The sequence below is a fragment of the Rhineura floridana genome, chromosome 1, assembly GCF_030035675.1.
Source record: "Rhineura floridana isolate rRhiFlo1 chromosome 1, rRhiFlo1.hap2, whole genome shotgun sequence".
NCBI lineage: Eukaryota > Metazoa > Chordata > Lepidosauria > Squamata > Rhineuridae > Rhineura > Rhineura floridana.
In genome coordinates this window covers 207,071,083-207,096,968 of record NC_084480.1, presented here as the reverse complement: position 1 = coordinate 207,096,968, position 25,886 = coordinate 207,071,083, and the positions used below count along the sequence as shown (strand labels likewise).

General features: G+C 44.5%; 3 protein-coding genes across 4 annotated transcripts in view; 2 read left to right on the top strand and 1 right to left on the bottom strand.

Moving 5' to 3' along the window:
* Positions 1–146: 146 nt before the first annotated feature.
* LOC133367119 (tubulin beta-2 chain) lies at positions 147–5,029 on the top strand. The gene is made up of 4 exons (XM_061590906.1): positions 147–319; positions 2,205–2,313; positions 2,686–2,796; positions 3,742–5,029. Exons 1-4 carry the CDS (start codon positions 263–265, stop codon positions 4,800–4,802), a joined length of 1,338 nt encoding a protein of 445 aa, XP_061446890.1. The 5' UTR covers positions 147–262; the 3' UTR covers positions 4,803–5,029.
* Positions 5,030–13,044: 8,015 nt separating this feature from the next.
* Positions 13,045–25,450, top strand: LOC133367102 (tubulin beta-1 chain-like). 2 transcript variants are annotated; one of them, XM_061590867.1, is made up of 4 exons: positions 13,045–13,148; positions 15,206–15,314; positions 22,356–22,466; positions 23,093–25,450. In XM_061590867.1, exons 3-4 carry the CDS (start codon positions 22,406–22,408, stop codon positions 24,151–24,153), a joined length of 1,122 nt encoding a protein of 373 aa, XP_061446851.1. In that variant the 5' UTR covers positions 13,045–13,148; positions 15,206–15,314; positions 22,356–22,405; the 3' UTR covers positions 24,154–25,450. The 2 variants fall into 2 exon arrangements, with proteins under 2 accessions (XP_061446851.1, XP_061446841.1); XM_061590857.1 differs by lacking the exon at positions 13,045–13,148 and adding an exon at positions 14,174–14,489.
* Positions 23,092–25,886, bottom strand: part of BPHL (biphenyl hydrolase like) — a 20,846-nt gene continuing 18,051 nt past the window's right edge. Inside the window, exon 7 of the mRNA XM_061590881.1 lies at positions 23,092–25,876. Coding sequence (XP_061446865.1) covers positions 25,789–25,876 — 88 coding nt within the window. The 3' untranslated portion in view covers positions 23,092–25,788. The remainder of the gene's footprint in view (positions 25,877–25,886) is intronic.

Genomic DNA, 25,886 nt, shown 5'->3' with positions numbered 1-25,886 from the left:
TGATGGGCTTTTCAGCTCCCCCTGGTCAGCTTCTGGCCGCATTACATCACCCGAGGAGAGGAGGCAGGGCCTGGATGGGAGGGGAGGGGTTTTGGCTGCAGAAAGGCGGAGCTCTGAGCTCCCCATATAAAATGATGAGCCAGGGAAAGACGCTCCCTGTTGCCAGTTGCCGGTGCTTAAAGAAGCTGAGGCCAGGCAGGTGGGCGTGCCGGAGGCAGAAGCGGCCAGTAAGTGGGTGTCAGCCCGGAGGAAAGCCGTCGCCATGCGTGAGATAGTGCACATCCAGGCCGGCCAGTGCGGCAACCAGATCGGAGCGAAGGTATTTGCGGGAGGGTGAAGAAGGGAAAGGGCTGCCTTTATTGTTATAGGTCTTGCGGGACGTCGGCAATTGCAGTGGCTTCGTAAATCTCTAACGTGGGTGAATTCCCTCGGCATAAATCGAATGGAGGGAGAAGCCCAACGTCGTCGTCGCCTTTTTTTTAAAAGTCTTTGTCTCACAATCTGAGATGCATTCCTTCCCCCCGCCCCCCGGAACTGTTTCCTCAAGGGCGCTTTCATCCTTGCTGTAGCTTGTTCCTTTGTTACTCGTCCCCTGCAGGGGAGAGGGGAGAGAATCCTTGCCGGTTTTGATAGCCCGATTGCTTTACTGGTGGAGCCACGCGACGCCCAAACGAAGCTAGCAGGGGCTGGAGCGTTAATAAGGCGTCTAGGAGAAGGCGTTTCCTCCTCTCACATTGTGAACCACTGCTTTAAAGTCTCACCCATTCGGGATTACAGCTGCAAAGCCCTCGATGGACTTTCTCTTTTTCTTTTACAAATCGGGGGTTTTAGAGGATGGGGCTGAATCTCGTATTTTATCTGGACAAGTAAGGGTTGCTGGTAATTCAGTTCTCGGCCACACCCTCCCAGACATGGCAATACAGAGATAGTATATAGTCCTCGGTAGGTTTCATCTCTAGACTCACTGGTATCTCACTCCTGAGGTGCTCACTCACAGTCACTCAGTACTCAATTTTACAGCAAGAGGGTTTTTAACTTTCATAGAAAGATACTCTACTTTGCTTCCTTTTAATAGATTGTCACAGGTGGCTTTCTCTGAAGTCAGTTTGGATTGCTCATGGGGGACCTGGTTGCCAGTGCTGGACTTTCTGCTCCCTTTTGTGGAGGGGGAGGAAGAAACACTTACTTAGCTTTGAAAATGTTCAGAGCCAGCTTGAACATATAGGGAGGCTGGGTGACAGCCTAGGGCGGTGATGTCCAAGTGATAGCTGTTGTGACACAGAATGTAACTTTAGCTTCTCAAGTGAATGGAAAGTGTTTTTTTTTAATCTTCTGCAACATCACAGAGCATTCTTTCTGTGTGCAAAAGCACTCTTGCTTCATCCGCCTAGGACAGCAAATCCTGTTCTGAAAGTCATTGCCACAGATCACAGGGTAGGTGCCCAACATCATTCATATGGGAGTGTATGGGATGCTCTAAGGTCCTCAATTGGATGACAAAAAAGGCAGACTTCTCCTATCATTTCAGTTATGGTCACAGGCAAAGAGGTTAGTTGTAGTTCAAAGTTGTGATTGAGCATATGGAAGCAGGACATAATAGCCCTTCCAGATCTGCTAAGATGGAGCACAAATGGGTGTATGTGGTCTTGATGTAAAAGCTGAATCCTGGTTCTTTTTTCTCCTCACTCCTGCAGGCAACCAAGGATTTTCTTTTCTTTCTTTTTTTAATAGTTAACGTTGAAGAAAACTGAGAACATTCAAGACTGAAATTTAAATGATAAAAGATAGCAAAGTAAAATAATAAAGGGTGAAATTACAAAGAAGGAAGGCAATTCTGAGGAATTTTCTGCAGCTATCCTCTTCTCTCTGCTCACTGTGCAATATTTTAGAATCACAAGCCGAGATTTTAAAGAACAGTCAATTTCATACCATTGCGTGTGTCTTCCTTTCTGGGGTGCGTGTGTTGAATTGTAGTGGTGCTGTTTCTTTGTGCTGTGAGTTGCTTTCAAGAAAGCCGCTTGCCTTGGTAGAGCTATGAAGGGGGTTGCCTTGATCAGACTCATTTCCAACAGCAGCTTTTTGCTGGGAATCTGGCAGCCCCATAGCAGAATTCAGACAAGGCATGCCAGTAGCGGCATGTGTTGAGTCAGCCTTCTTGGCATTTCAAAGGCAGTTGCTAATAGCTCTCAAAAATCCCATTCCAGTTCTGGGAGGTCATCAGTGACGAGCACGGCATTGACCCCACAGGCAGCTATCACGGAGACAGTGACCTGCAGCTAGAGAGGATCAACGTCTACTACAATGAAGCAACTGGTAAACTGGGAGGGGGTGGGGGAGGAAAGCTGGTGATATATTCTGCAAAAATGTTGCACTAGACAGTAGAGGCACTGAGACCATAATGTGGCAAAACACCGACAAGGCGGTCCTTTAAGGAGCTATTTAAAACCTTGGTAACGCTTTAATGCCTACTTAAAATTCAAGCCTTGTTTCATTAAACTGTCCCCTTTAAATCTGCACCTCCCCCTTCTTTTATCTGTCTGGAGAGTAGCTGTGTCTCTCCAGTGAATAATAATGAGGTTGCCAAGAGCACAGGAACTGCCTTGTGTTTTGTTTTGTGTGGGGTTGTTCTCCCAAATCTGCTGACAGCAGGTCTGTAACACTGGGCTTTTTTTGTTCCTCTTATAGGTAACAAGTATGTTCCCCGTGCAATCCTTGTTGACTTGGAGCCTGGTACAATGGACTCGGTCAGATCCGGACCTTTTGGCCAGATCTTTAGACCTGACAACTTTGTCTTTGGTATGTAATTCAGCATGGTTATTCTGAAGTGGGTGCAATGTAGCTCAGAACCAATGCCTAGATCAGGGTTCTGCTGCCGAGAGATCTGCTTCTGTGTTCTATTCCACCCTCTCTGCCTCTTCTTCTTGCCCTCTCCCAAGTAGTTGAAGCATGAGCACCACAGTCATCTTTGCTTGAAACCAAGTGGCATTAACTGTCAGCAGCATGTGTGTCCTCATTAGAATGACCAGGAGTCAATTCCTGTATAGTGCTGCTGCTATTATGAGCTTTCATGATAGATATAGGATGGGCAGGTATAACTTTTCCTGCTATGAGGAAGCAGGTGGTGAAGGGAGAATTCCTGCATCTCTCCCACACTGAAATGGATCAGTTGTTCCTGGATCTGGATCATATGCATCTTGCCACAGGAGAGATACTAGTCTTCTGTCTCCTCAACATATTACCCAGAAGAACAAATGAAGCACAACCTAATTGGATTGGCTCTTTTAGCGTCCAACAAAGCCATTTGAGGAATGGCTTTAAACGTGAAGGATCCAGGACAGAAAATACAAGACCCTCCAACTTCCTGTCTCAATGCTGGATTGAGCATGGTTCCATGACACATGCATATGCCTTGACCATAACTCCATGATCATCCTTAATTAGAAATTTATACTAATACACAGTTATTGATTTGCATGCAAGTATTTGGAGAATGTATGTAAGAGAAACAACAAAGTTTCTGTTCCTGCTCAATGCATAGCACTTATCAAAAAACTCAGTGGCATCTTCATTTCTAAGGAACTGTTACAGACTGTGACACCCCCCCAAAGATGTTGTCATAACTAAAATCACACAGACATTTGTATTTCTACTAACACTTGTTCAGCAGTTTCTCCTTTACCTTTTCAAAGTGTTGACTACTGCAATTTCTGCCACTTCATATTCTTCTGCTTTTCCTTCTAGGCCAGAGTGGTGCTGGGAACAACTGGGCCAAGGGCCACTACACAGAGGGAGCTGAGCTAGTGGACTCTGTGCTAGATGTGGTAAGGAAGGAATCTGAAAGCTGTGACTGCTTGCAGGGCTTCCAGCTGACCCATTCGCTGGGTGGGGGCACTGGCTCTGGGATGGGGACGCTCCTCATCAGCAAGATCCGGGAGGAGTATCCAGACAGGATCATGAACACATTCAGTGTAATGCCGTCCCCTAAAGTGTCGGACACGGTGGTTGAGCCATACAATGCCACCCTCTCTGTCCACCAGCTGGTGGAGAACACAGATGAAACCTACTGTATTGACAATGAGGCTTTATATGATATCTGCTTCCGCACACTGAAACTCACAACTCCTACATATGGGGACCTCAACCACTTGGTCTCTGCCACCATGAGCGGGGTGACCACCTGCCTCCGCTTCCCTGGCCAATTGAATGCTGACCTTCGCAAGCTGGCAGTCAACATGGTGCCTTTCCCCCGCCTCCACTTCTTCATGCCGGGGTTTGCTCCCCTCACGAGCCGTGGTAGCCAGCAGTATCGTGCCCTCACGGTGCCAGAGCTCACCCAGCAGATGTTTGATTCTAAAAACATGATGGCGGCCTGTGACCCACGCCACGGGCGCTATTTGACGGTGGCAGCCATCTTCCGGGGCAGAATGTCTATGAAGGAAGTGGATGAACAGATGCTCAATGTCCAGAACAAGAACAGCAGCTACTTTGTGGAATGGATCCCCAATAATGTGAAGACGGCCGTGTGTGACATCCCGCCACGAGGTCTCAAGATGTCTGCCACGTTCATTGGCAACAGCACAGCCATCCAGGAGCTGTTCAAGAGAATCTCTGAGCAGTTCACAGCCATGTTCCGGCGTAAGGCCTTCTTGCACTGGTACACCGGTGAGGGCATGGATGAGATGGAGTTCACGGAGGCCGAGAGCAATATGAATGACCTGGTCTCGGAATACCAGCAATATCAAGATGCCACAGCAGATGAGCAAGGAGAATTTGAAGAGGAAGGAGAGGAAGATGAGGCTTAGGGTTAAGATGGCTTAGTGCAATTGGGCAAGTTTTGTGCAATTGGGCAAGTGTTTTGGGGCACAGTCTATTCAGCTGTACTGGTGCATGCTTTTTCAGTTCCACTTGGTGCTTTCACTGTTGCCTCTGTCAGCGGTTTTACTTGTTATGTAACAGTAGTTGCAAAAGACGTCTGAAAAAGTCTTCTGTCTAAATGTCTGATTCAAACATAAAAGGCATTTGTGTTTCACAGTGGTGTCTGGATTCTTTTATTCTGTCATAAAACTACACAGCAGAATTTAAGCTAGCTCAAGGAATAGTGGGAAATTGCTCTTAAGTTACTTCTGCATCTTAAATGCTATCAGCCTTCATGCCAATCAATAAAATGTGAATGGTGAATGAACTAAGCCAGTTATCAGAATGCTATATACTACTTACAGTTAACAATCAAAGCTGGAAAAGAACTCAGCCAAATACATTAGAAACAAGCCTGTTAATTGTTATCTTGTTGATTAAACTCCCTTTTTGTGGTAGCACTTCAGCATGTATGTTAAAACATAGTGTTGATTATTGTGATCCTTGGGATTTTGAAGAATACAGGGATGGGGAACCTTTGGCCTTCCAGATGTTGTTTGACTCCAACTCCCATCAGCCCCAGTCAATAGGGTAAATGGGAGTTGTAGTCCAATAATATCTGAGAGCCACAGATTCCCCATCCCTTTTAAGCAAATGTTCAGTTAGAATATACTTTTGTAGGCAGTGGACCTAGATTTATTATGACATTGTTGAAACTATGTTTATCTAAAGGCTGAGGGGCCCTACTAAATTTCCCTTAAACAGTCATTTTGTCTATAGAAAATAAGTTGCTACTCTACCCCCTATTTAGGAAACAAGAATTAACAGCGCAGAGTTCATTCTTCAAATAGTCCATATATAGCGAAACTAAAGAGCTGGTCTACTGCTAGTCTAGATAGTAACTGCTCTCATGTTTGCTACAGTGAGGGAAAGCTTTCTTGTGCAGTTAGTTTACTCAAGGATTTTTTTTTTACATAATCATACTAATCTTCAAAGACAAGAGCAGATATCTCAGCCTAAAACCAGTTGGCTGAAGGAGGGGTAAATGATTATTATAATTACAGGAAAAACAAGTTTGGGCCTGCTCCTTCTAACTTTCACCACGGGAAAGGAGAAGACTGTGGTCAGTAGCGGTAAAGCGGAGTCTCTCCTTGAAATCGCTACATGCATTTGGAACCTTGGAGGAGCTGTTTCTGAGGGTATATTTTGCTGTGATGACATGCAAAACTTGCCCATTTAACCAAGGTAACTCCATCCTCTGTCATTTCCCTCTCTGCCAATAGCAGTTTCCTTCATGCTCTGTTGCTGCTGTAGGGTGAGCAAGCAGCAACAGAAATGACATGGTCCCCTTACTTTCTTCCTATTCCAGGGGCAGAACCTTCTTCTTGCCTTCCCTAGGAATAATCCTCGGGGGGGGGAGTGCATGCCAGTGGTGTGTGGGTCCAGGGCCAAAACTGGGCAAAGGGCCCCCCTCCATTCCCCCATTTTTCTTTTGTCATCCTCATAAAATTAGGTTGAGGCCTGCACGAAATTAGGCTTGAGGGCCACAGGTTACCCACTCCCTGTCCCATGCTGATTGTAGATAAAGGGATGGGATCCTCTGTGCCAGCTTTCCCCAATCTGGTGTCCTCTAGTTATTTTAGACTACAACACCCATCACTGGCCATTCTGGCTGGGGCCGATGGAAGCTTAAGTCCAAAGGGCACCAGGGTGAGGAGGAATAAGCATAGATGAGGGCCTACACCCATCTAGCAGGTGCTCACTTTACCTGCTTAACATATTTCTCATCTGTGAGAACCCTTTCATTGGGTCAGGAGAGCTACAATATTTGACTCACATTTTTCCTTATAGGGTGCTGTGGGCTATGCATAGAGTGTTTAAGCTACAGAGCATGAGAGTTGCTTCTAGAAGATAAAAATGAGTATGTATTAAGTTTCTTGATCCTGTATGCAGAAGCCTCAGTCTCTCTGGGTTTAGGGACAAAGGCATACTAAAGTGCTTTGCCTTTGCACGTGTTTAAGCTAGGTACTAACTAGATAAATGTAATTGGTGTGGAATTTGGAAAACATAGTAAAGTAGTAAAACAAGGCTTCCTAACGGAGGGTTAATAAACCAGCCCTTTATGCCTGTGCTTGTTCTTACTCAAGTGTACGTAAGACTTCTAAGCACTTTTTTTCAATCACCCTGACAGAAAGGGTGTATTTTTTTTTTACGCTAATCATGATGGAAATAATTCACTTCATCTTATACGTGTTTGCAAGTGGTTGGCCAGAATCCTCTGGGTCGTCATTTACTCTTAAAATCTATTAGGTTCCAATCCCTAAACTTGGAATTCCCTTCCCAATAACTCCCTTGAGATTTGAGAGGAAGATGGATTTGTCAAGCCCAGCATCTGAAATACTTGTTGGGAGGGGTATACACATGTTAACCAAATTATGAGGACATGATCTTCATAAATTCAGGCTGGAGGACAAAAGATGGGCCTTTGTGTCTACTAGTGCCTATTTTATAGTGTGTTTCAATCTGGAACATCAGTAGTAGGGTTAGGGCCTTCCATCCCCATTCCTGAAAAGTGCTTCTAATCTGAAATGGAGATCATGTGTATAACATGACATTCTGGGCTCAATATGCCTCACAGTCTCAATCCATAGAGCCGAGTATGTCAGTACTTAACACTGGTCTGCTGTTAGCTCAGCAACCTAAATGGGATCAGTATGAGCATGGCAAAGCCAAGAACCACAACACCAACTTCTCAGTTCATTACCTTTTCATTTACTCCTTGCTGTTGTAGCCATCTTGGAAAACTACTTTTAATATCAATGTTTTCCCCTCTTTCGACCATTGGAGCAAAATATGAAATACTTAAGTAGTAACAAAAAATGAAAACTTGCTTCGCTGGGCTGATTTATGCTTAAGAATTAAACACACTTAGATCCATTTAAGTCATTTAAATCTGAAATACTATAAATTAAAAGAAGAAAAAACACACAACCCAATAGATGTAATACCAAATTAGCAAATGTAGTGATAAAGAAACTCAAATAATTTTATGAATCATCCAGGCCAAGCACACACCTGAAGTGCAGAATTTTGACCTGTCTTCAAAATGAGGGGGGAGAGAGATGATCAGCCAGATCTCCGAAGACAAAGCATTTTGCAACATGGAACTACATCTGCACCATATCATTTGTAAGTTCTGTGCCAGAACAAGGAGGCTCAAACACAGTCCTAACCCTGTTCAGAGAGTGGTTAGAGGAGAATAAATACAATAAAGGAAAAAAACATTGCTAAAAAGACATGAGTACATAAGAGAACATTTGACAGAACCTGCTTCTGAGGACACCTCTACATTCCACATTTTTAAGCATTATTGTCTCAGTTGAGTTAACATCGAGAAAAGACTGATTTGGTCAGCAGACAAACTTTGTTTCTGAAAAATAATTCCCAAATAAAAATGACTGCAGTGAAAAGGGAGGTATACTTAATGTGCAAAGGGCAATACGATCTTGGTGTTTCAGTACACAGGGGAAATAAAGTTATCCACAACACCAAGAAGAGCTGCAAAAATACAAGCAGACTTTCAAGGTAGAGTCCCTTGGGTACAAGGGACTGTTGGGTGATCCCTCAAAGGAACATTTCATCTCCTGGCAATTTCAGCAAACAAAAAGTCTAACAAATCATTAAAGTCTAACAACTCATTAAAGTCACCACTAAACAAGCACTAAAATAGTTTGTTATTTAACTGGACTCTGTAGCCTACAAATGCAGAAATTAAAATAAATGCAGTGTGCAGGGGTTTTAAGAGGGTATGTTTGTGGGGATTTTTTGTTATTTTAAGTTTGAAAATGTAAGAAATAAAGTAGATATGAAAAATCAGGGGGTGCCAATCCACCCGCCACTCACAAATGTGGTTATTGATGTCCCTGGATATGGGCCTCAGATCCTGAGCTTTCATTTTTAAAAAAAGTCTCTAGCACTCTAGAAAGTTATGAAGCAAAATAATAAATTTCTTCTAATCAATTTATGTGAAATGAGCCAGCTTGGCTACTTCCACCTGTCAGTGTTTTTAGCCAATGACTGAAGTCAGAGCTGTGATAGATAAGTAAGTTGTTTGGACACCAGTCAATAGGAATTCCAGGGGTCCTAAAGAGCCTTACCCTTTAGTGCACTTTTCCTGCTTCTGTCTTATTTTCTAGTCTGTGCAATCTCTGTAGTTTGCTCTTCATTTTTCCCTAGCAACCAAGATACATCTTTCCTATGGTGCATTCGTCTGTGATCAGGTAATCTCTAGAAGTTATTTTCTGCAAATACTACTACATAAGTGTGGGTGAATGTTAAAGAATCCTCCCTCCTCCCAAAAAAGGCAAATGTGATCATTATTAGGCATGTCTCCTGCTATACAGGAGTTAAAGACCAGGCACTAATGAAGAATTCACTACCGTCTACATAAAGTATGATTATATACATGTCTACTTAAGTAAGTGGGTACAGGATGGCAGCCTAGGCTTTGGTTTTGGATTGGCATAGGGGAAAAACAGGGTTCTTGTTCCTTTAAGAGATGTTTGGCAGGCAGACATTCAACAGGTCAAGCCTTTTCTAGTATGGAAATACAACTGCCACCCTGGGCTCCTGCTGGGAGGAAGGGTGGGATATAAATCAAATAATAAATAAATTATGGGAAAAGTTTCACCATGACAGCAGTCTCTCTAATTTTGTGTTATGCCATACCTTCATGGCAGCCATTTTATGACTGATGCTCACTGTCTCAAAATTCAAACGTGCCCACTGACCCAAAAAGGTTGGTGACCCCTGTGATGTCAAACCATGCTACAATGACCTATGCCCAGCCCTTTAAAAAACCCTTGATCTTGATCTCTAAAAGCTACACATGTTGGATGGCAGGATCAAAGCTAACCCAGAAGCCAAAAAGAAGCAGCTATCAAGATATATACAAAATGACAGCATAAAATTGTTTTATGTTTGATAAACTTTATATTATAATCCATAGTCAGAGGCAGTATGCTTCCAAATACCAGTTGCTAGAAACGGCAGAAGGAGAGAGTGCTCTTTGCGCTCAGGTCCTACTTGTGGGTTTCCCCTATGGGCAATTTGTTGGCCACTGTGAGAACAGGATGGTGGACTAGATGGACCATTGGCGTGATCCAGCAAGCTCTTCTTATGTATAACAATATTGTTTTATGGATGATGTTTTAATTATATTTTTATGATTTGTATTGACACTTTTATATGTAAATGAAACTGAACTGCAATACATTTATTCCTTTAAAAGCTCCACTGGAATATACTGCATCTCCAAATAGTCCTAGAGATGACCATTCTTTTTCACAGATATACATAAGCTATAGTGATTTTGGGGGGAGGGGGAGGGGAACACAGGACTACTCACACATCCATGTATATGAGAGAGGGAAGGAAGAAACAATAGGGACAATGACAAAAGGGGACACCCAGCACAGAGTCCCACAGAAAAGAAAGGCAGCCGTACAAGAAGTGTGTTTTCAGGATCCCTGCCAGTTTCATGGCATATGGCTCTCTGGACACAAAATACCACTGAGCCACAGCTCAGCAGCTGCAGCCAAGGACCCTGTGCTGGTAACCAAGTAAGCAAAGTTTCTTGGTTATAAGCCTCATATAAAACGATAGGACTTTGTTTAATGTATTTATTTAGAAAAAATAATAAACCACTTAATATTATAATAAAATAACCTCTTAAGGGGTGTACATAAAAAATCAACATCAATAATATTGATCTCATGCATCATGTATCAATATAATGTATCAATAATACAAGGATAAATCTGCACAGTTTTAAAAACAAGTATACATAACTATTATCCTTCTTGCTGCCATGGGCTCCTTCTGGGAGGAAGGGTGGGATATAAATTTAATAAATAAATAAATAAATAAAATGTCTGCATAGGCATTCTAATATAAACAAGCTTTTAGTAAAAAATAATATAGCAAAAGTGCCTACCTAATGTCAAGTAAGTGTGTGTTTATAATTAATTCCTGAAGGGTTCCCAAGTTAGTATTTTACATCAAATACAAAAAATTAGTCTAGTGGCACCTTGAAGACTAACAGATCCATTGCAACATATGCTTTCATGGACTAGAGTACACTTTGACACATACAGGAAATATTATCCCCAGTTAGCAGATACACACATAAATATAGTGGGGTGGGAGGAAATGCGAACACTGATCATGAAATGGGAGCAGAACAGCCTGTGACTTTTCTAGGAAAAATTCAGTACAAGATAACAGCAATGATCATTCACAATAGCAGTAACTGGGTCTACAGATCAACATCTCCCATAAAGATGAAGTATAAGCCATCAGGGATATTAGTCCCAATTATACTACAGTACATCTGCCTACTGAACTTTGCTGTTTTGTCCTCACCCACAATTATTTCAGATATGGGGGCAGCTTTTCAGGCCAATGGCACTGCCACAGGCTACCTAATGGCACTACAGTATGCCAGGATATTCAAGTGTGATTTAGAACAGCCCTTCTTCAGCTCCTGTCCTCAAAGGCCTCTATCTGAAATACAATGGTTAAATCTTCATCATCTGGAATAATGGGGAGGAGGCCCCTGAAAAATTCCTTCCCTCCACCTGCAAAGCAACCTGAGCTAGGACAAGACCATGAAGCAGGTTCACTTTCAAGACATTAGTGACTTGTGTAACTACATGATAGAAATACAAGAATCACCATATATTGGAAACCCACTGACTGCTACACATATCTTCCACACTGCTAGTTTCCATCCAGAAACCATCACAAGATCTATAATCTACAACCGAGCCCGATGCAACTGCATGTGTCACAGCTCATTGGAAAAGGACTCACACCTGAAGAATTTGCCTCAGGTTCTTTTTAAACTACAATACACATCTAATGAAGTGGGGGGGAAACACAGATCAACAAAGCTATAACCTATTCCAAGACAAATCTAAAAAAAAAAGTGACAACATCACTTCCCTCTCACAGGCCTGTTGAGGGATCTATTAACTTCAGCCATGTGCCATCAAGGACTCATCCACCTGCTCATCCAATATATGTCGTCATCTGCCAACAAGGAGTCAGGCCTAACAGGGACTGTCCTACATAGACAAGCAGCTCCAGGTTTTTGTGGCTTTGGGAAAATTGCCTTCAGTGGATCCCCTTAATAGCACTGTGGGCCTTTTCCTGGTGGCTTACCCTCCGTCAGTTACTAGCTAGCGAGCAGGCTGCCTGCTTGCCCTTGATGGCGGCAGTGAGCAGAGCTCCAGCATGTCACGTCTGCACTCTCTGGTGCTGCCATGTTAAACTAGACTGGTCCTACCACCACCATGGTGAGGCAGAGCAGCGGTGGCATAATTAGCATGGGAGTGCCAGGCCACCCCACTAAGGTTTCTAGGTTCAGGGCCTGAGACTGATCCTGTATCCTTAGGAGAAGAGAAAGTCAGTCAAGTGCAGGTGTTCTTGCAACACTTCCTGGCCTCCAAGAGGTCTTCTGTATCTTTAAAAGTTGTGCAGGGGGGAGGGAGAATTGCACCTTGTGGTTCTTCCCATTACAGGGTTGCAAGAACACCTGCACTTGGCTGACTTTCTTTTCTCCTAAAGATACAGGATCAGTCTCAGGGATTGAACCTGGCAACCCTAATACAGACACATATTTGACATTAAAAAATATAGCTTTAATAAATCAATGTCCTCCAATATTTAGGTTCAGAGAACATTCTCCTGCTGACCTGAAAAAAGCAAGAGAGAAAAGGACTTCAAAGGAAGATTCCAGTATAAAATGATTGAACTAGAATCCTTCAAGGGCTCAATAGAGAGCAAGGTTTTCATTCCCAAACAGATGTTGAATTAGTATAGCAAAGGTAGGAAGATTGTGTGTCATGGCCAGTTGGGATTTTGTAAATGGACACAGTTTTTATCTTGAAAAGCTTTGAACTTCATATAGAAATGTTACAGATTCTATGGCCCTGTTTGCAATGTTTTCTCTATATGCATGTGTTTGTGTAACTGTATGTGTATGTATGTATATACACACACATGCATCTACCAACTGAGCACAACACATCATGTATGTGATGAAGTGGGCTCTAGTCTATAAAAGTTTGACATAATACATCAGTTAACCTTTAAGGTGGCACACATTTATTTTTGTGTGTGTTTAGGACTGGGTTGTAAGGGGCCCACCATGTAAGAAGAGGAGAGAGAAGTATCAGACCAGAGAGCACAGCATCCAAAATGGAATCACCATTCATCCCTAAACTTTTCAGGTAAACACTGCTAGGGCTTTCTTAAGCAGAATGTACATTTTGATCCACACCATACATTTAAATCGCATTTTAATGTGGGCTTCTCCCACAGAATCCTAGAAACTGTAGTTTGTTAAGGGGGCTGGGAATTGTAGCTCTCTGAGGGGTAAATGACAGTTCCCAGAATTCTTTGTGGGAAACGATGTGCTTTAAATGTACATTAAATGTATGGTGTGGATGTGCCAAGACACTTTGGGAAATGCTACATTAGGATTTGCCTGTGAAGCTGCTTTATACTGAGTCTGTCCATTGGCTCCTCTAGTCCTATGCTGTCTGCTTAGATGTTTTTTGCAAGAGGTGCTGGGGATTGAACCAGGGACACGAAATCTGTCAGTCACCCAACTATTGCTTCTTACGGTGGGGCTTAATGATTGCTAGAGAGATATCCGTTGTACTGTATTGAACTGGAATATCCCGGTAGCATGATTCCCTTCTTAACAATTCAGCATTCCTTTAAGAGTGGCGACACAGACTGACTGGGCTAAAGGCGTACGCGAATTACGGGGGGGGGATGAAAAGGGAAGGATCATTCGCATTCAGAAGAATGAGAGCTGAAGAAAGGGGAAGAGGAGTTTTCGGATTGCAGCAAGGTCTCTCTGAAGACTGAGCCCTCCCTATCAGCCTAGGCTGTGTGGATCCAGTATTGGCCTCCACAATCACTTACGGACCCACCGTTAAAGACCTTATCTTGGGAGACAATCTCACTCGGCCACGAGTGATCGCCAATGAATGAATGAATGAATATATAACACTTAGCTAATTTCTGCTGCTTTTGGATTCAAGGAAGGAAAGCCTTTCGGTGCATCAAAATGGTCTCTGTTGCAAGCAGATGGAAAAGAGGCACTACAAAGGCCCATTTTTTAAAATTAGGTTCAAATCTAGCATGGTCCCTAATGGACAACCTTCCTAGTGGGTGGGGCTAGGCCAGTCAAAGCTCTTCTGCTGGTGCCGTGCTGCTGCCGCCACGCCCACTTTCTCTCGTGCTCGTGGAAGGTAGAGGAGAGAATATTCTTCTCCCTTCTCCTCGTACAAGAGACAATGAACCAGCTCCGCTCCTTTAGCCCTGCCCCAGTCCAAGGCGTGTCGGTGCCTCATGTTCATAGAAGGGGCGGAGCGACGCGCCTCTCTCTATAAAGTAGCCCGGGGAGACGCACCCGTTTCCCAGCTGCTGGTTCTTCTGAGAGACGTGTGGACTCCTCTTCTGAAGGCAGTGAGTGCGTAAAAGCCTGGCGCAAAGTCGTAGCGATGCGTGAAATCGTGCACATCCAAGCCGGCCAGTGTGGGAACCAAATCGGAGCCAAGGTATGCAGAAGAGGATAGGAAGGGAAGCCTCTATGGTTGCAAAGGCTTGGAGTGGGGACCAGTTAGTATCGTTCTCTCTCCTTGTGGCGCACGGAGACGGAAGGTAGCGAGGGCAGAGGCATCTCCAAAGAAAGGTATTAATTGCCACCTATGTAAGGTAGAGCTTGGAGAAAAAGACGACCTGGAAACCCTTCCCGTGATGATGCTTTTTTTTTTGTTCCCTCGACTGTACTCGTCCCTTTTTCAAAGCGACGGATGTTCCTGCGATTTTCCCCTTACACCCTCTTAAGTCCCTGCAGCTTCATCGTGTCAATCGCATCTCGTAAAAACAATAAGGGCCTTCGTTCTCCACCCTGGCCAAATATTCGTAGTCTGATTTTTGTCGTTTTTCTTCCCGTCACTCCCTTCCCAGCTAGTAGTAGAGCAATCCGGTTATAATGGCAGGCTTTGGTTTGCCTCGCCCCTTTGCAGAGGATGCAACCTGTTTTTGGAGGAGCGTTCAAGATGGTTGGTTTGTGTGCGTGAGCGAATCACAAAGCCAAACAGCTTATTTTTTTAGCAAGTCTCCAAACGCAATTTAGCAATCCTGTTCTGGGGTGCTCTGTGGCCACTGCCAATACCTGTTGGCCTGTCTTTGGGGATGGGGGGAGGAACCTCAGCATGGTGCAATTGCATCATAAATCAGCTTGTACTACCTGTCAAAAATCCCATTCCAGTTCTGGGAGGTCATCAGCGACGAGCATGGCATTGACCCCACTGGCAGCTACCACGGAGACAGTGACCTGCAGCTAGAGAGGATAAACGTCTACTACAATGAAGCTGCTGGTAAAACTGAAGTGCTTTTTTTTAAAAAAACTGCTTCTAATTTCCTTTGAATTTAAAGCTGTTTGTTTACAGAAATCTTGACTGATAGACTATATGGATTCTAATTAATGCAATCTGCAGATCAATAAATGTTCCTCACAACAAGCCCAGTTATCATGTTTTTTTACAGATGCCATTCCTGTGTCTTGTGCCAAGCCCCACCTTGGAAGCATTCCTTTCTGTGTGAGAGGAGCAGAAAAAATATATCTTCTAAGATGGTGGCTCACCAACTTCTCTAATTATGTGCCTTTAAAAATAAATGCAGGCTTGAGGAAAAACACCTGTCCAATTAACTGGGGCCACATTAATTGATTCAAAAGTCATCTTAAGCCATCTGAAACAAAATAGGGGTTAGTCCATTTAAAACAATAGAAATGTGATTATTTGTTGAGAAAAACTTATTGTTGCTTCTAGAAGTTGAAGATTATTTAGGATTTCTGTAATTGAAAGCAAATATGTCTACCACACCTTGTTATGATGAAACTTTCCAGGTGTATCTGTATAGTGCAAGCGAGAAACTGGATCTGGCTGGCAGGCTGCATCCACCCACCACAGGTGAACTTCATACCACCTGTCAATCACCAATGTCATAATGATGTCAGGTTGATGTGTCAAAATTCAAAGGGAATTGCTGTATCAGCTGATTGGCAGTACATGTGGCTTCCTTTGACAAGCCAGTGTGGTGTAGTTGTTAGAGTGTTGGACTGAGACCTGGGAGGCTATGGCTCACATCCCTGCTCGGCTGTGATGCTCACTGAGTGACTTTGGGCCAGTCACTGTGTCTCTGTTGGAATGTATGAGGTTCAACTCTAACTTGGTGGGTTGAGGCTGCTTGGGGTTAAAAAGGGTAGCTAGGGAGGAGACCTCCTTGTTGCTAGGCTATACCTATCCCTTTGATCCTGCTGTCTCTCTCCTTCCTGCTAGGCTGATAAGCAAAGGAATGTTGATCCCAGTTCCTTCCCGCCTTTCTCAGTGTTCCTTCTTTTCTCTCGAGAGGGGAGCAGACATATTTCCTTTGTCTCTCCCTCTCAACCAGCATGAGAGCTGCACTGGGACCAGTGCAGACTGCTCCAACATAGTTAGCTAGATGTAAGGACTCTTTCCTATCAAGCATGTGCTTCCAGAATAAAGTAGTTGTTTCTTATTTTATAGCTTAAAGTCTGTCTGACTAATTTGCAGGGAAGGTAGAATCTTAGCAAAGATTCAAACACACACATGTAAGCTCGCTCAATACTCTCCGTTCCGCTATGCAACTCAATAGAATTCCGACAGTCTCAGCCTAACCTACCTCACAGGGTTGTTGCGATGATCAAATCACGAGGGGAAGGACCATGTTTATACATCACTTAGAGCTCTTTGGAGGAAATGTAGGATATAACAAATAAAATAAAGACTGCTCCCAGTGTCAATCAGCTGATGGGAGATGGGAGCATGTCTTCAATGAGGCTTGCCCCATTAGCACAAATCAGTTGAACCTGCTTGTTAAAATATGGGAGGGGCACTCCATTTTAGTCAGTGATGTCTTTGCAAAATGGGGAACTCCCTAGTGCAGCCAAACCCTGTGGGCCTCCTCATCAGAGCCTGGCACTGACAGGGAGCCTTGCTTGCAAAGGAACAATTAGTTCACTTTAAGCTCCCATCTGTTCCTTTGTAGCCACATCCATACTCGCCCCATGTTAATGTATTCTGTCAGGCAAGTGGCATGGCTTGTGAGAATGAATGGCCTTGCAGGCTGAATTGTGATCCATACCGAACCAATTAGGCCCATGGCCCAGAGGTTCCCTACCACTGCTATACTATGTTTTTCTTTTTCTGTTGGATCTAGTGTTTTTGTGACAACTAGTGTTGTCCCTCCCTTTGTTCACCTTGTTTGATCTTATGTGATGCTGTATATGTGCGTACCTGATGGGAGAGTCCTTCTATTAGCTTAGAATATATAGTGTCACATAAATGGTGTAGCATCCTACTAATTTCAAGTGAGCTGGTGGCCTGCTCCTCCCATTGCAATGGCTAGAGTAGGAGTGAGGAACCTGTAGTCCCAATCCCTTTTGAGAGGGCCACAGGCTGCCCACCCAATTGGGGGAAAGAATATGGTGAGGATAAGGCCTGGAATATAACTTTGGAAGATGCCACAGCCAGGTTGTTCATGCTTTTCACCCTCCATGTTAGTGTCACCGCAGTGGCCGCTGACTGCGCAATTGTTATCTGAAACTGTAGACCATGGTGACCGTAGTGGTCACTGACTATGCATTTGTAATCTGGAACTATACCACCTGTGAGCTGCTTTCTGTTTTACTTAACTCTTTCCCCATCTACGTGCATAGCAGTTCTGGCAGCTCCTTGGGGAAAGCCCTCGCACTTTAGAGACATGTAATATTTGTAGCCTTGCAGGCATTAAGTGGAGACATACATGTGCTTGATGGTGAGCTATGGCAGGAGAGGAGGATCTTTTTTCTATCAACGGCCATTGACTCTCAGAAAAATGGGGGGAGGGGTCATGCCATGCACAAGCATTAGTTAATTGATCAAGGATTCTTAATTTGTATTAATATAATAAATTGCAGCATTATAATGCCTAGGTAGAGAGATGCTGGTGTTGCCATTTGCTGAAGCTCTGGCTAGTGGGATTGGAATCAACTGACTAATAGGAATCGTACTATAACTATCCCTGGAAAGGGAAGTGGGTTAAGGCCCACACCTGCTCCTTCTGTTGGACCATCCATATAAATCATTTACAAGTTATTTATTTCCAGTATTCTTTACTGGGGTCAGTGAAGAGTTCCTGAAATGCATATAGTCTGGATGTAATTATATAGGGGGCTTGCACCCTTGAGCTATGGAGACAGATTACAGTTCAGTAGAAGAGCACATTCATCTCCAGTTAAAAGGATTGGGTAGCCAGTGATAATAATAATAATAATAAATTTAATTTTTGTGTTGCCTATCTGGCCGAAGCCACTCTAGGCGACGTACACGTTAAAATACAATAAAATACAATATAAATACAGCATAAAATACAATGCAGTCAACAATAACCATTTTAAATAGCAGCAGTATAAACAATGTAGGGCAATCAATAGACAATTTTGAACAAGTATAGCCCATCCGGAGATCCCAAAGGCCTGTCCAAAGAGCCAACTTTTTAAGGCTCGGCGAAATATATCCTGGGAAGGGGCATGGCGAAGATCGAACGGGAGGGAATTCCACAGAGTGGGAGCCGCCACTGAAAATGCCCTCTCTCTAGTCCCCACCAACCTAGCTGTTTTCGTCGGTGGGACTGAGAGAAGGCCCTGCGTGGCTGATCTAGTCAGGCGGCTTAGTTGGTGGTACTGGAGGTGCTCCTTCAGGTAAACTGGGCCGAGACCGTATAGGGATTTAAAGGTTAACACCAACACCTTGAATTGGGCCCGGAAAATAACTGGGAGCCAATGTAGATGAAATAATACTGGCGTAATATGATCACGGCGGCGGCTGTTTGTGAGCAGACGGGCCGCCGCATTCTGCACCAGTTGTAATTTCCGGACCGTTTTCAAGGGTAACCCCACGTAGAGCGCATTGCAGTAGTCTAATTGAGAGGTGGCCAGAGCATGTACTACCAGTGGAAGCTGATGAATAGGGAGGTAGGGTTGCAGCCTCCGTATAAGGTGTAGCTGATACCAAGCTGCCTGGCTCACTGCCGAAATCTGAGCCTCCATGGACAGCTTGGAATCAAGAACAACCCCGAGGCTGCGGACCTGATCCTTCAGGGGTAGACTCACCCCATTAAGCCTCAGGTCAACAACACCCAACGTTCCCCTGTCACCCACAAGCAGCACCTTGGTCTTATCAGGATTGAGCTTCAGCCTGTTCCTTCCCATCCTCCCACTCATGGATTCCAGGCACTTGGACAAGGTTTCCACAGCCAACTCCGGTGAGGATTTAAAAGAGAGATAGAGCTGCGTGTCATCAGCATATTGGTGACACCGCAGCCCAAAACTACTGATGATGGCTCCCAGCGGTTTTACATAGATGTTAAATAGCATGGGAGAGAGGATAGAGCCCTGTGGCACTCCACAAATGAGGGGCCAAGGGTCTGAAACCTCATCCCCCAATGCTACCTGTTGATGCCTGTCAGAGAGAAAGGATCGGAACCACTGTAAAACAGTGCCTCGTATTCCCGATCCCTCCAGGCGATCTAACAGGATACCGTGGTCAACGGTATCAAAAGCCGCTGAGAAATCCAGGAGGACAAGAAAGGTGAATTCTCCCCTATCTAATGCCCTCCTCATATCATCCACCAGAGCGACCAAGGCTGTTTCAGTACCATGTCCAGTCCTGAAACCCGATTGGTATGGATCCAAATAATCCGTTTCATCCAAGTGTGCTGACAACTGGTTAGCCACCACTCGCTCAATGATCTTCCCCAAAAATGGCAAATTCGAAATGGGGCAAACGTTGTTCAAGACTTGGGGATCCAAGGAGGACTTTTTAAGGATAGGTTTTATGATTGCCTCCTTGAGGGCCGGTGGTAGTACACCCTCCTTCAAGGATGCATTTACCACCACCCTGATCCCTTCGCCCAACTTCCCCTTGCAGTTCATAAGGAACCATGATGGGCAAGGATCAGTCAGACAGGTGGTAGGCTTTACCGTTGAAAGCACCTTGTCCACATCCTCAGAAGGAAGAGGCCGGAACCGATCCCACTGAACCGGATTGTGACTGGTCAACTCTGGATCCTCCACTGCATCCACAGCGTACGGAATCGAGTTCTTTAGGTGTTCGACTTTATCAGCAAAGTGCCTTGCCAATTTGTCACAGGAAGCCTTAGAATGCTCCAAGGGTTCCTGGGCAACTGGACCGACCAGGCTTTGGACCACCTGGAACAGCTTCCTGGGACAGCACTCTGCGGATGCAATAGAGGCAGCAAAGAAATCCTTCTTTGTTGCCCTCACTGCCACCTGGTAGGCAGCTATTGCTGCTCTAACCTGTATCTGAGCATCTTCAGAGCGGGATTTCCGCCACCGGCGTTCTAGTCGTCTCACCTCCTGTCTCAGACTTGGCAACCGGGGTGTATACCACGGTGCTGTCTGAGTTCTGTTCAGGGGGAGAGGATGTTTCGGAGCCACCCGGTCTAATGCCCTGGTGATTCCCTCATTTCACTCCATCACCAGGGTTTCGACCGGGCGACCTTCAGCAGGTTCCAATTCCCCCAGCGCAGTCAGGAATCCATCCGGATCCATCAGGCGCCTGGGGCGGACCATTCTAATAGGTCCTTTGCCCTTGCGGAGGGTATGTGGCAACGAGAAGTCAAAGTTCACCAGATAGTGATCTGACCATGACACGGGGGTAAAAGAAAAATCCCCCAACTTCAGAACACTCCCCTCCATTCCCAGGACAAATACAAGGTCGACAGCATGACTGGCTACATGGGTGGGCTCAATATTACTAAGGTGCAGTTCCCAGGAAGCCATGGTTTCCAGGAAATCCCGAGGGGCTCCAATGAGAGTGGTCTCAGCATGCACGTTAAAATCCCCCAACACTAACAGTTCTGGGGTCAGTGTTCGTACATCCAAGACCACCTCCAGCACCTCGGCCAGGGAGTCTGCCGTGCAGCAGGGCGGGCGGTACACAAGCAGGATCCCTAAACTGCCCTTCAGGCCCAACCTCCAGTACATGCAATCAACAAACTTGGTCCTTGGGAGCGGAGGCCTGGTGAAAATCAAAGACTCCCGATAGATGACTGCCACTCCGCCTCCCCGCCTTCCTACCCTTGGTTGCTGCGCATAATGGAAACCTGGCGGACACATGGCCTCAAGAATGGGAGCTGAGGCCTCGTCCAGCCAGGTCTCCGTGATACACACCAGGTCTGCACACTCATCCAATATCATATCATGGATGACAGATGTTTTTTGTGTCACAGACCTGGCATTACACAGCAGCAGTCAAAGGTCGGTAGGAATCCTGCGTCCCCCAGTTGACTTCTGGTTTTGGGCAGACCTGGAACAGGGGATGGGTATTACGCATCTATCTCCTGTTCCTCTAAATTGACGTGGTCTGCCCCTAGCATCAATCCAGCGCCTGCTGCCCAATCTTGGTATAACTTGGCCCCCATCCTTCTTTGCTCCATCCCCCCTAGGTTTACACATGCCCCTATCCCTGCTGTGAAAGACCTCTGCCTGAGACCCTTACCTGGTATAGGCAGGTGACAAATGAGCCACCAGAAGCAAAGTTCTTTTGCATCAGGTTGGAGGCATAGCAATGGAGCTAGTTCACCCATTGAGTCTACCCTTGTTCCTGACATGCCCAACTTGTATATGCTGGATTTTCACAGGGGAGCATTTCATCATGGAGAAGGCCCAGAACATATTTTGAAGAAGAAGCTTGTACAAGGCAGTATTGCTGCCTCTCTGTTGATATTATTTCAAAGGAGAGAATCTTTGGTGCTTTAACCCTTGTGAGTCAGTCTAGATTCTGCTAAGCTAAAATATCCCACTCCCACCAGCACTTCAGTTGCTGCCGCCTCTTGGCAGGCAAACAGCTGTTTTTGTCCACTTGCCTTCCTTTTGTAATGATTGCTTTGGAAATCCATTGGTTAAAGGAGCCCCTCCCCCAAAAAATAGAGCTTGAAAGGAGAAAACCATTTCTCCCTTTTACTAGGGAAGGATGGATATATATTTGCCTCTGGATTTGTGCAAAGGTACCTCCATGTAAAGACATAACAAAGGCTATATAGCATGACTAAGACCTATATTCTGAGGCTGAGGTAAGAAACTTCCATTCTTCATATGGTTTGAGATTACTGTCTGATACCTTGGAGAATGTTGATAATAGTTGTCAGTCAAGATCTAGTTACATGATGTGCTATTTGTTGTACACAAAAACTAGTGTAAAAACTCTGTTCCATCAAGCATTGATATCAAATTCTTCTCTGAATAATGCTGAGAGTTGCCACAAGCATGGTAGTTGGCAGATATTTTAACAAGGTCGCCATGTTTGTAAGGCTTGTTTTTGTTCTTCCTATAGGTAACAAGTATGTCCCCCGTGCAATCCTTGTTGACTTGGAGCCTGGTACAATGGACTCTGTTAGGTCTGGTCCATTTGGCCAGATCTTTAGACCTGACAACTTTGTCTTTGGTATGTAATACAGTTTGATTTCTATGCTCTTTGTTCTTGCCTTGAGTTAAATGTATCTTAAAACAGCTGTTGCAGAACTATTCACGCCTGCTCATTCCAAATGTTCTGGGTGTGTTGCATGAAGTGCAGAACTGCTGACTCTTCTACTTGTCCTGTAAAACGGCTCTTGAATTCAACTATGTGGAACATTTGACTAATACTATAAACTCTCCCTGTGAGTATAACTTTTTACCATCTACTGAAAGATTGGCACTGCCAGATTGTAGAAGTGTGGTACATCTCCAGGCTGACTTGACATGGTATATACTTGGTGATGTGGTACAAAGACCCCCTCCTTTCTCTGAGCCAATTCTATTATTTCCACCCCACCTTGAATAGTCAAAGGTATGAGGAACATCCAAGGTCGTGATAGTTGGTCCAGTGTACTTTTTCTGGGGTGGGCCCCCTGTCTATGATCTTTGACTGCTATAATTGAGAACTACAGATAGAAACAGAATAAATGGCTTTGTGGGTCTAGACCAAGCTTGTTAGAGCAACAGTTAAACAAGATCATAATACCATTAGCAGATGGAGAAATATATTTGTAAGTTGATTTCTATCCTTTTGTTCGTTTACTTTATCTCTAGGCCAGAGTGGTGCTGGGAACAACTGGGCCAAGGGCCACTACACAGAGGGAGCTGAGCTAGTGGACTCTGTGCTAGATGTGGTAAGGAAGGAATCTGAAAGCTGTGACTGCTTGCAGGGCTTCCAGCTGACCCATTCGCTGGGTGGGGGCACTGGCTCTGGGATGGGGACGCTCCTCATCAGCAAGATCCGGGAGGAGTATCCAGACAGGATCATGAACACATTCAGTGTAATGCCGTCCCCTAAAGTGTCGGACACGGTGGTTGAGCCATACAATGCCACCCTCTCTGTCCACCAGCTGGTGGAGAACACAGATGAAACATACAGTATTGACAATGAGGCTTTATATGATATCTGCTTCCGCACACTGAAACTCACAACTCCTACTTACGGGGACCTCAACCACTTGGTCTCTGCCACCATGAGCGGGGTGACCACCTGCCTCCGCTTCCCTGGCCAATTGAATGCTGACCTTCGCAAGCTGGCAGTCAACATGGTGCCTTTCCCCCGCCTCCACTTCTTCATGCCGGGGTTTGCTCCCCTCACGAGCCGTGGTAGCCAGCAGTATCGTGCCCTCACGGTGCCAGAGCTCACCCAGCAGATGTTTGATTCTAAAAACATGATGGCGGCCTGTGACCCACGCCACGGGCGCTATTTGACGGTGGCAGCCATCTTCCGGGGCAGAATGTCTATGAAGGAAGTGGATGAACAGATGCTCAATGTCCAGAACAAGAACAGCAGCTACTTTGTGGAATGGATCCCCAATAATGTGAAGACGGCCGTGTGTGACATCCCGCCACGAGGTCTCAAGATGTCTGCCACGTTCATTGGCAACAGCACAGCCATCCAGGAGCTGTTCAAGAGAATCTCTGAGCAGTTCACAGCCATGTTCCGGCGTAAGGCCTTTTTGCACTGGTACACCGGTGAGGGCATGGATGAGATGGAGTTCACGGAGGCCGAGAGCAATATGAATGACCTGGTCTCGGAATACCAGCAATATCAAGATGCCACAGCAGATGAGCAAGGAGAATTTGAAGAGGAAGGAGAGGAAGATGAGGCTTAGGGTTAAGATGGCTTAGTGCAATTGGGCAAGTGCTTTGGGGCACAGTCTGTTCAGCTGTACTGGTGCATGCTTTTCCAGTTCTACTTGGTGCTTTCACTGTTGCCTCTGTCAGACGTTTTTGTGACCTCTACTATGTAACTTAAACCTTAATACTTTATTGGCCAACCTATGTAGTATAGAAGAACATTTGCAGTTAAACAAAATGTTGCAATAATAAAATAAATGGGTGATATGAAGCTCTTCACACTTATGGTTGGGGCTGGTAGCCTAGGAGGTGCTGAAATATAATTTTGTAATTTTTACTCTTAAGACATTTACTTCTGTTTTAAGACAAAAGCAGTTTCTCAGTTTTATAGGTACTGCGATTAATTCTGAAGCAACAGTATTGCAGGCATTATCAAGTTTTCCCCCAAAGATTACTTAAATAATAGTTGCTCTAAAATGAGGCTTCTCAGCTGCTCCATAGATAAGGAGGCTAAGTGGCTGAAATACACAAGCTGTATTGGAAAGGTAGGAATCTAGAAATAGTAGTTCAGAAAGTCCATCAAGGAGCAGAACACTTCCTTTGCACTCTTTGCAATTGTGAAAGAATAATGCTGTACAGCAGAGTTCCTTATCCTGGTCCTGCCCGCTGTTTTGGACTATACCTCCCATCAGGCCCAGGTTGGGAAAGGATGATCTACAGGTGTATGCTAAACCAGTTTTGTTGATTCCCCCTTCCTTGTATTGTCACAATACACACTATAGAAGTGCTTATATTTGCAATCTGAGTTGTGTGTTAATGTCTAACATTTTTAATTTTAATTGCTACATTGCAGTTGGACTGGGTTTCTCAAAGGATGCAGATAGTTGAACCACAACTGTGTCATTAAAACCTTTTTCATAACAGGGCAGGACCTTGCCAGTGAGTTGTACAGTTAGGGGCTTTATCTTTTTCAGTTCAGTATTTAGAATATGTTTCTGAAAAATCTCATCTCAAAACATGAAATACATTATTTGTTCAAAATAATTTCTACCAGTTTTTATGCAAAGGAAAATGGGAACTGGATTTAAGTCTTATCTTTTAAAGAGAATAATAGCTTAAGACAAGGGGTGGGTACAGCAGCAAGTAGAATGCTAATAGAGCAGGCATGGAGTCCGATAGTGATGGTGCATGCTTTCTGTGGCAGTGTTTATGTTAGCATTCTTTGTGCATTGTGTAAACTTATCAAGGATCTGTCATGAAATCAAACTCTTCAGTGGCTTCTGTGTGGTGTTAATGTTGAGTACTCTCTATAAAGGCACGTGTTCCAAATAACGACTTGCTTGTGTTTTCTTCAAGGTGGATGTTGCCATATCTATTGAAGCTCATGTTGCTTCCTTAACATTAATTTTAAAGTTGCTAATAAACACAGGCAGTCCTGAATAGCCAATGCCAGACTTTAATGCTCAGTGAAGTAAAAAACAAGGGCATCCTCATACAGCAAAAATGTTGACATGAGCGCTAGGTTACAACTCCAGTACAATAAATGTATGATAGGAAGGAATTTGATTTCTTCTCTTCCCCATACCAGATAAAACTGATAATGGTAAATTTAGTATCCTATCCGTGTCATTACTAGAATCAGCTGCTTACTGGTAAGTATTAGCAACATTTTATAGAAGAAATTTTTCCACCACTCTGTTAAATTCCTCTGCAAAGCGTAGATGTAAATTATGTTTTCCTTCTGGCACAAAATGCAACCTGAAAAGAC

What these genes read in the sequence shown, in the direction of transcription:
- LOC133367119 (XM_061590906.1), top strand. Translation starts at nt 263, where the DNA reads ATGCGTGAGATAGTGCACATCCAGGCCGGCCAGTGCGGCAACCAGATC. An exon ending in GCAACCAGATCGGAGCGAAG is followed by an intron (nt 320 to 2,204) that starts GTATTTGCGGGA and finishes ATCCCATTCCAG; the next exon opens with TTCTGGGAGGTCATCAGTGA. An exon ending in ACCTGACAACTTTGTCTTTG is followed by an intron (nt 2,797 to 3,741) that starts GTATGTAATTCA and finishes TTTTCCTTCTAG; the next exon opens with GCCAGAGTGGTGCTGGGAAC.
- LOC133367102 (XM_061590857.1), top strand. Translation starts at nt 14,433, where the DNA reads ATGCGTGAAATCGTGCACATCCAAGCCGGCCAGTGTGGGAACCAAATC. An exon ending in CTACTACAATGAAGCTGCTG is followed by an intron (nt 15,315 to 22,355) that starts GTAAAACTGAAG and finishes TTCTTCCTATAG; the next exon opens with GTAACAAGTATGTCCCCCGT. An exon ending in ACCTGACAACTTTGTCTTTG is followed by an intron (nt 22,467 to 23,092) that starts GTATGTAATACA and finishes CTTTATCTCTAG; the next exon opens with GCCAGAGTGGTGCTGGGAAC.